At 32.9% G+C, this 9,556-nt stretch overlaps 1 protein-coding gene across 1 annotated transcript; it reads right to left on the minus strand.

The window, feature by feature from the left end:
* Nucleotides 1–1,324: 1,324 nt before the first annotated feature.
* LOC110915411 (protein DETOXIFICATION 31) lies at nt 1,325–8,570 on the minus strand. Its single transcript, XM_022160113.2, has 8 exons — nt 8,190–8,570; nt 6,493–7,034; nt 5,371–5,457; nt 2,657–2,713; nt 2,262–2,500; nt 2,062–2,180; nt 1,672–1,758; nt 1,325–1,565 (listed from the first exon to the last, which is right to left on the minus strand). The coding sequence occupies exons 1-8, from the start codon at nt 8,484–8,486 to the stop codon at nt 1,500–1,502; spliced, it is 1,494 nt and encodes a 497-aa protein (XP_022015805.1). The 5' UTR covers nt 8,487–8,570; the 3' UTR covers nt 1,325–1,499.
* Between the last annotated feature and the right edge of the window lie 986 nt (nt 8,571–9,556).

Consider the following 9,556-nt stretch of genomic DNA (forward strand, 5'->3'; position numbering starts at 1 on the left):
GCCCCTGATAACCCTCATTTCCACTACACGCTTAAGTTATATGGGGACGGTTCATTTGAGAAGAAATTTTATATGAGAATAAAAAGAAGAAAGGGCATAATTGTAAAACATTAAATAGTTTATAACTCCTCCCATTAATTATGTTATCTCTAATTAATAAAAAAAAAACATTTTATCCTACACATTTCAAAATTTATCATACATGTATCTTACACTTACCGAAATTTACCCTACGCATATCTAAATTTATCATACACATTTAAGAATTTATCCTACACATATACTACAATTTATCCTACACATGTCGAAAATTGTTCTTCACCCTAAATTATTTTATTAAAAGAGTATATTTAAAAATGAGTTACAAGTTTAATTAGTTACTAATTAATTGCAATTAGAAATTTACATATATACCCTTATTAATAACATTAAATACACATATTAAATGAAGTAAATGAAGCATTTCTATTAGTTTAAAACTTATTCTTTTTATTCTTACAAAATTTTTCTTCTCATTTGAACCTTCCACTAAGGGTGCACGGGGCACTATGCGGGGAGGCAAGCGGTGACCCAAGTCCCCGAGCGGGAACACCGCCGCCATCCCCGCAGTGAGGCAAATCGGGGACCAAGATCGGTGTATGTTCACCGCACAAGAAATTGCACAAGGATCGAGATTTTAACGTTGGGCAACGGTCAAATGTTTAAAAAAAAATTCAATTTTAACCAATATAAATAACCAACTTCAATCTAATTTTTTACCACACCCATTCTCAAACTTATACTCTAAAAATCTATCAAATACAACCCAAAGCCAAACCGAGCAATGGAGAACCAATCCCGCGAAGCCAAGAAAAAATCTAAGGAACGAGGACGAGGAAGTAGTGCCCGAAACTCAAAATTTGGGCGACTATGAAGATGACACCGGCGATGATGAATATAATGTGGAAGTAGTTTTTTATTTTATGCAATTATGTTTTACTTTTTATAAAAATATTTTCTTAATTAAAAAAATAAAAAAACAAGTCCCCCAAGAGAGGAGTGCCGCCATCAAATTGAGGGTGTGAAGGGAGTTAAGAGGGAAGTTGACATGATGCGTCCTGATTGGGTGTGTGTAAGAGAGGGGACTCTCCTAAGAGAGGAGTGTCCCTTACACCCTAAGTTATATAACCCCTTTCTCTTACATATTTTACCACTTATCACATAACCTTATAGAACTTTACCACTCCAGATGTACTAATAATACAACATGTCACATGCCTTTTTGTTCTAAATACGAAATATCACATGTTCAATTAATATTTGGGGAACACCATCCTCCCTGCTATTTTCCTTGATGAATTTTCTTTCTTGGATTACGATGAATGCTACATAAAACTTGAATACATTTTTGAATCCCAAGCAAAGGTTAACCCCTCTTAAAATGCAATTTCAGCAAAAATAAGACAACCCATCAACCAATAACATCAAATATAATAACTCAATTAGGTTACAATAACCCTTTATTGCTCTTCCACAATCCTCTTTTGACCTGACCATTTTCTAATTCTCTCTTCAGCCATAGATGCCTACAATCATGTCCAAAAAAACATATCAATATATCGAAATCTGTTTTTAACGACGACTCGATTTTAAAAGTTTTCGATCAAGATAAGTAATTAGAGTGAAAAGTACCTCTTTCTCCCAGTTGGTTCTAACACAAATCCAAATCAAGATAATGGTTTGCACCACTGTTCCTGTTAACATGCCCATCCATATACCCTACAACATTCATTATATTAGATATATATGGTTATAGTTAGGGACGGAGCTTAGTGGAAACCCGGGGGAGCCCCCCCCCCCCCGAATGTTTTGGTTAGAAGTGTAAAATTTCTGTTTTTTCGTCCGAAAATTTTAAAATTATAAAGGATTGCCCCCCTCCCCCCAATTATTTTGCCTAAATATTTATACAATATATAAATTGGGGCCCATAACTTTCCGCCCCAGGAACTTTTAATCAAGCTCCACCACTGGTTATAGTCACTAATGAATAACATACAACATGAATGAGTATAAAGATCACACCTTCACACCCCAATTTAGTGCAAATCCCAAACTTAGTCCCAAAGGAACACCAAAAATGTAGTAGCATGCAATATTTATATAAGCAATCGCAGCTTGCCATCCCGCCCCGATTGCCACCCCTGCATTTTCCAAAAGAAAATAAATATTAATCAACAAATTATGGTGAAAACTATAATAATTGTTGGGGATTATATGCATACCAGAAAGTGCGGGTTGAATATTGTTAATGATGAGGCAGACTGCTAGCAATGGAGTAAGAGCGTAAACTGCTTGTTGAACTTCTAAATTGTTGGCAAATATGGCTGGATATTGATGCCGGAAAATGGTCAGAAGGATGGCCAATAGAACACCGACGATAAATGAGAAGATCACCACCACCACCACAGAGAATTTCGCGGTTCTTGGATGGGCTGCTCCTAGTTCATTGGACACCCTTACACTACATTGCAAAATGTTACATAATATTATTATTATTACTAATACTACTATTATTAGAATTAGTAATAGTAATATTACTATTATTATTATTACTTATATTTTTTAATTTAATTATAAATATGGCTTTAATTGAAAGAAAAATAATTGTAAAACTTACCTGACAGCTGCATTGAATCCGATTGCTACCATAACTGCCCACCCAAGAATGTTTGTGCTGCATAATTTCGTTAAAAGTGGTTAAATATTTAGTTATTATGTATTTATGTTGCAAGTTTTAAATTATTGTAGGGTGAATAATATTTAAATCTTATAAGTCAAATAATATTTAAATCTTATATTCTTTGACTTGGTGTGTTGGTATGTTGTTCGTTTTGGAGGCGAGGGTCTCTCTGGAAACAGTCTCTCTATCCCTAGGGATAGAGGCAAGGTCTGTCTACATCCCACACTCCCCAGACCCTATAAGTAGCTTGTTATTTGTAGGATTTACTGGGTATGGTTGTTATACCCAAAGATTGGACATGATTTGTGTTATGAGGGGACATCATAAAGTGAGAAAATCACGTTTTTTGTATGTTTATATCTATATAACAATGTTAAAACTTAAGAGTAAACTATTTGTTTAGTATGAAAGTCATCTATTTTGCTCAAAAACATTTTTTTTATCATTTACGCGATATGGTATCGCGTTATGTATCATTATTTATATTTAGTGAAAATATTTGTTGATAAAAAGGTTTGTTTTTCCAAACTCTTTTTGACATGACAAAAGTTTAAAGGTTGGAGAGATAGAAAAATCTGTTAGGTTTTCTTGCAAAGTCACCGTGGTTTTTTGTGTTTGACGAGGAGAGAAAAAGGGATACCGAGGGAAAGTTGAAGTGTGGGAGTGTAGAGATGAAAATTTTGTGGGGTTAGAGATTGTATTGATAAAACTGAAACTGACTTGTATATTTTTTTATGTGAAAGACATCAATCTTAAATCAGACAAATTTAAAATCATGTAAACGTACATGGTATAACCCTTTTATCTAACAAAACAAAGGGTCACAAACAAGCTGTGTGTAATAAATAAGTTAAACGGATGGTATAGGGCCGTCTCCGAAAATCACAAAAAAAAAAAAAAATCGGTCATGTGCGAGATTAAAAAATTTGGACCCTATTTATTAATCATTATGTTTGTTTATTGATTTGGGCCAAGTCATTATTCCATTACACACTAAAATAATTGGGCTTCTGAATTTCATTGGCAAAAATAGTTAGGGGTGCGCAGAATTCGTTTCGAATTCGAAAAATTCGAAATTCGTTTAAATTCGATTCGATTATCAAGAATTCGTTTCGATTATAGGAATTCGAATTCGAATTCGATTCAATTCGAGTCAAATAAATCGAATACGAATCAAATACGAATTTACAATTTCAAATTCGATTCGATTCGAAATTCGAATAAAAAATAAACATTTTTATTTATTATTTTTATATATAATACATATATAACTTTTATTAAGCTATACTACAAATTATTTTCAATATTTATTCCAAGTAGTAAAATTACCCATTATCAAACTAATTACATAGCCCATAACTAAAACCTAAGTAACAAATCTATCAATAGATTTCTAACCCTAAAAATATTTTAACTTGTAATGTGGAGTGGTTATTCCTGACTTCTCATTTTGAATTTTAGATTTATGATACTTTATTTGGAACTGTTTTTTTTTTGTGGAGTGGTTATTCCCGACTTCTTGTAATATTTTTATTTGGAACTGTTTTAATATGATATCGTACTTTATGGTTGCTTTAAAATTTATTTTTCATTTTGATAGTTTTTTATATGTTTTTAAAGAATCTAAATCAAATTGAATTTATTCGAGTTCGAATTTTTAATCGAATACGAATTGGGTTTTTTATTCGAATACGAATTCGAATCGAATTTGGTATATTTTAATCGAATTCGAATCGAACACGAATTCAAGGAAAAATAAAAATTATTCGAATAATTCGAAAATTCGATATTCGATTCGATGAACACCCCTAAAAATAGTTGGGCTTTAACGTTTTTCGTTCATAAATCCAAGCCCTTTAAGTTTTTTTTCTTTAAAAACATACAATTTTTTTTAAATATATATACATATAGAAAAGGTGTATCGTACAAAATGCCGTAACGTACGAAGTATACGTTATGGCAAGTTCGCATGTTATAAACCCAGAAAGGAAATCTCGCATATTGAAAAAAACCAAAGATCACATGTTAAAAAAAATAATTTCGCATGTTAAAAAAAATCGCATGTTGCTGAAAAAAAAAAAACAAAAATCGCATGTTGATACTGCATCTGGTACGCAACGTACGTTAAGGCAATTTATACAATAACCGGCCTCTATATATATATTTTCGGGCCTTATTTCAATTTGGATCCAGAACAATCGTTCACCCGGCACTTGCTATGGGCCGGCCTGGGATGGTGAACAAGTTGATGGGTTATGCTATTAAATCCGAACACCACATATATAGTTTCAAGAGGAACACAAACTCTACACCATTAAAATTATCAATCTAGAAAAACAAACAACCGTTCAAAAAAAGGAAAAATAACAACCACGTTTAATGACAACTCATTTTCATGATAAGTTTTAGTAATGTTACAAGGCACAAATTGACTAGATAGGCTCAAGACAATAATTTCTCTTTCCATGGTTTAGTGTTACATTTATGGCCACAAAACCATATTAAATATCTTTTAACTTAACTTACTTAAGTCAGCTTTTAATAAATAAATATTTAAAACTATGGTTTATTTACTTTATTTTAATATTTATCTTAATTATAAGCCTCCTAATATATTTAAAAAAATATACAAAAAGAATAATAATACTAACCATATGGAGAGTGCATCGACTGCAATTTCAGCATTCTTTAGATATCCGGCAAAAAGTACCAACGCCATAAAATACCATGTCTCCAAGCTGAAAATATAATTTTGGATAAATTATATAAGGCTGGTGAAAATAAAATAAACATTATACCGTAAAAATAATTTTTACTTTTTAGTAGGTGTTACATGGGGAGTTTTACGGTTTGGTTCAACATGTTTTGATCGGAATTTTGTTCTGAACAACTAACTACGGTTTAAAGAAAACAAAATTAACCTGTCGGCTTTCACGCTCTGATTGTTTGGTTAAAAGGTTTACGGTTTTAAAGAATTTTTCTTTTCAAAAGAGTAATTTTAAAAATCATAAGAATTTTTCGTAAATATTATATTTACATTTCAAAAACGAAAAAAAAAAAAAACAAAATATTAATTATTAAGCAACCCGTTTCACGTTCCAAATCGTAAATCATTAAACCGTTAAAACTAAAACTGAACCGTAAACCCGGCCGTATTTATTCCAAACCGGTCGAATTTCGACAGATCAATCAATATCAGCGGTTACGAACACCCCTAGCCAACGTGTTGAGAAAATCAAATCGAACTCCTCTTTCCTTTTATAGGATATATTATATTGGGCCAAATTTCCATCAATAAACTGGAATAATTGTTCTCATTAAAAAAAAACTCCTAATAATCTCACACCCTAAAATCTTAATTTCACACTCTGTATACAGGCCATATAACGTTATATGGTCCGTATAGAATAATCTGACATGACAAATTTTGGGACGTATAATGTTATACGTCTCGTATAGATGGAGAAAATATTAGGTCGTATAAACATTCTATACGGGCTGTATAACATTATACGGGTCGTATACATTATATGAGATTTGGGTCATATAACATTATATAGGTCGTATAACATTGTATAGGGCCCGTATACATGGAGACAAAAAAAAAACATCATCTGACAATTTTTTTTGTTTAACAATCAGTTATACGACCCATGTAACTCTATAGGATTGTGAAAATAAGATTTTAAGGATGTGATAATGGTGAGAACCTTAAAATTTAAAAAAAAAAAATGTAACGATAAGGAGGAGGGTAACACGATAATTCCACATACCAAAGCATTATAGCAGATGCAAACGAAAGTTTAACGAATCCCCACAAATTGCTAAAAGCCGCCCAACTGAACCCAGACCAAGCCTGACCACATGTCCCACTCATAATATAAACCATCTGAGCCACCACCATGAACCACCAAGAAAAATTAAGCACAAGGGCTCCACCCCACAACCCCCAGCCCAACTTCAACATAAACAGCCAGCTAAACACGGTATGAATAACCAATGCTACACCGGATATGTAAGACATGACCATGATCTTACTCTGCGCCTGTAGAAACTTAGCGATCGGGTAGTTCGCGGCGTACGCGAACAGCTGTGGAATCATCCACAACGCCATCTTACCGGCCGCGTGTGATATGGCTTCGGTTTGTCCTATTAAGAGGAGTAACGGGGTTGCGAATATGTAGAGGAACATCATGATTAGACCTGTGACGAATAAGATGATCCATGACCTTTGCATATAGATTCCTAACATGTCTAATTGCCCGGCTCCGTATGCTTGCCCGCATAGCGTCTCCAACGCGCTACCCATTCCGACCTGTTATAGTTCAGTTGTACATTGGTGTAGAGTTAGAAGTAGGTTTAGAGAGTGTGTGAGTAAACGGTTTTATAATAAGTTAAAAAGTAAAATGAGTTTTATCATTCACAAAACAAGATTAGAAATAGATATAGAAGGTGTGTGAGTTAGTAGTTCTAAAATAAATTAAAACATAAAAAAGACTGTCATTATTCACAAATTATTAGATATTGGTGTTGATTCAGAAGTAGATTTAAATGTTTTTGCGATTGTAAAATAATTCAAAAGTAAAAAGAGTTTCACCAATCACAAATCAATTATTGCTTATTTTAACTCTAAAATTGGTTTTTTTTTTTCAAAATGATTATTAACTTATGACTTTTAGGGAGAGTTTTTAAAAAAGTTTTGGTTCAACTTTTGTAGTAAAAAAAGGGTAAAAAGATCAAAAATGATAAAATAAGTTTTTATATTTAGTTACTGTTTTAAAGGGAGTATAGATTTAATGATTAAATCAAAAGCTATTTAAGAAGCAAGAATTTTGTAGCTTTTAAAAAACAATTTTTTACTTCTAATAAAAAAGTTAAAACAAAAAGTTTTAGCATTGCCAAACACCTTTTTAACTTATTAATTTTTTGAAAAAACCAATAAATTAATAAGTTATTTTCAAACTCAATTCAGGGTGCAATAAAAAGGTTAGAGTAAATTACTTTTTGAGTCCCTGTGTTTTAGTGTTTTTAACCACTTGAGTCCAAAATCAAAAAATTTAACGCCCTGAGTCCCTAACCACTCATTTTATAACGTTTTGAGTCCATTTTTTCACACTTGTACTTTTGATTTTGGACTCATGTAGTTAAAATTACTAAAACACAGGAACTCAAAACGTTATAAAATGAGTGGTCAAGGACTTCAAGGCGTTAAACTTTTTGATTTTAGACTTAAATGGTTAAAACCACTACAACACATGAACTTAAAAAGTAATTTACTCAAAAAGTTAAAATAAAAAGCACTTTTAGCATTCGCAAACACCTTATTAATTTATTCGTTTTTTGAAAAAACCAACTCAATTAGGGTGCGAGTTAGGGTTCTAAAATAAATAAAAAAAAAATAAAAAAAACGATTACATCAATCACAAATATATTGCTGAGATTTCTGTTGAGAGTTTGTTGATGTACTAACCATAATCCCCAACGAAAACCCGGCAATAACCGAGTTTTCAATCGAAACCGCTGCGAGATCAAGAGTTCCAACATGACCAGCGAACGTCTGAGTGATGGCTCCGAGTGAGTATTGACAAACAGTAGTGAAAATTGCGGGGCCTGCAAGGTACCATAGCTTCTTCGATTCAACTCCGAATTCGACGAAGAAATCGCTTATTCCATTTATCGGAGGGATATCTTGAGCATCACCGGTGAAATGAGCATTGGTTGTGATGTGTTTAGAGGTAAGAAGAGGTGTTTCTGCGTTGGAATCCATAGAGTGTGAATGAAGCAGAATCCAAATTTGTAGTTATATATATATGATACGCTTTATACTTACCCACCGGTCAATAATTCATATGCAATGACGTTTTTTATAATAATGCCATGTTATATGGCAAAACTCAAAAGGACTTGTTATCAAGGGTGGACCAAACACCAGCCCAAGGTGGGCTGGCGCACCCCCGGGAAAAAAAAAATTAGTATTAAGTTCCGTCGAAAATTTCGTCCGCACCCCTTGGAATTTTTCGTTCGCACCCCATGAAATTTTCCGTCCGCACCTCTTGGAATTTTTTGTCCGCACCCCTTAGATAAAAAGTGTTATCAATTTATATTTTAAAAATATTCTTTAGTATATTCTTATTTTATAAAAAAATACTACCTAAATTATATTACTTTTAATACCTAAATAACTAAACCAAAATACCCAATACATTTAACAAGCCCACTACTAAGTCTTAGCCCAATAAACAAACCCAACAAGTCAATAATATTTCAAACTAAAATAAAATAAACAAGCCTAAAACCCTTCTATCCTGCTCTCTTTATCGTCTTTGCACGCCAGCGATCAGAACATCAACAGCGACAACAGTGAACAGTCAGCAGCCACATACCACCGTAATCAGCCACCATACCACCGCCGATCAAACACAAGTAAGTTTCTTTGTTATTTTTGATGATTTTTTGTTGATAGGAACAATGAGCAGGGACGTTATAGCGCGATTTCTCAAGAGAAAAATTGATACGTCTTCCGGATTCTTTGATGTGGATACTTGCGTAATCGGATTGGTGATGAGAATTTAAGTGAAGGTTGTATATGTTATATAGAGAAAGAGTTGCTTAAGAAAGTAGGTTTAGATGGTGTTTTGGATAGATTTCAAAAAATGAAAATCCGTAGGACGACGTTTTAATTATGTTTGTAACAAGGTTTGACGTGTTTTTGATGATTATATAAATTAAGTTCTTTTGTTTTACATGACCCGACTCGACCCGAACCGACCCGATACGAACCGATTTTTTATTTATATTCCTTGGGGCCTGAAGTTTTTAAAAATGTTTCGCACCCCT

Source organism: Helianthus annuus, chromosome 2 (assembly GCF_002127325.2).
Source record: "Helianthus annuus cultivar XRQ/B chromosome 2, HanXRQr2.0-SUNRISE, whole genome shotgun sequence".
NCBI lineage: Eukaryota > Viridiplantae > Streptophyta > Magnoliopsida > Asterales > Asteraceae > Helianthus > Helianthus annuus.

What these genes read in the sequence shown, in the direction of transcription:
- LOC110915411 (XM_022160113.2), bottom strand. Translation starts at nt 8,486, where the DNA reads ATGGATTCCAACGCAGAAACACCTCTTCTTACCTCTAAACACATCACA. An exon ending in GGATTCAATGCAGCTGTCAG is followed by an intron (nt 2,501 to 2,656) that starts GTAAGTTTTACA and finishes TTTGCAATGTAG; the next exon opens with TGTAAGGGTGTCCAATGAAC. An exon ending in TATTCAACCCGCACTTTCTG is followed by an intron (nt 2,181 to 2,261) that starts GTATGCATATAA and finishes TGGAAAATGCAG; the next exon opens with GGGTGGCAATCGGGGCGGGA.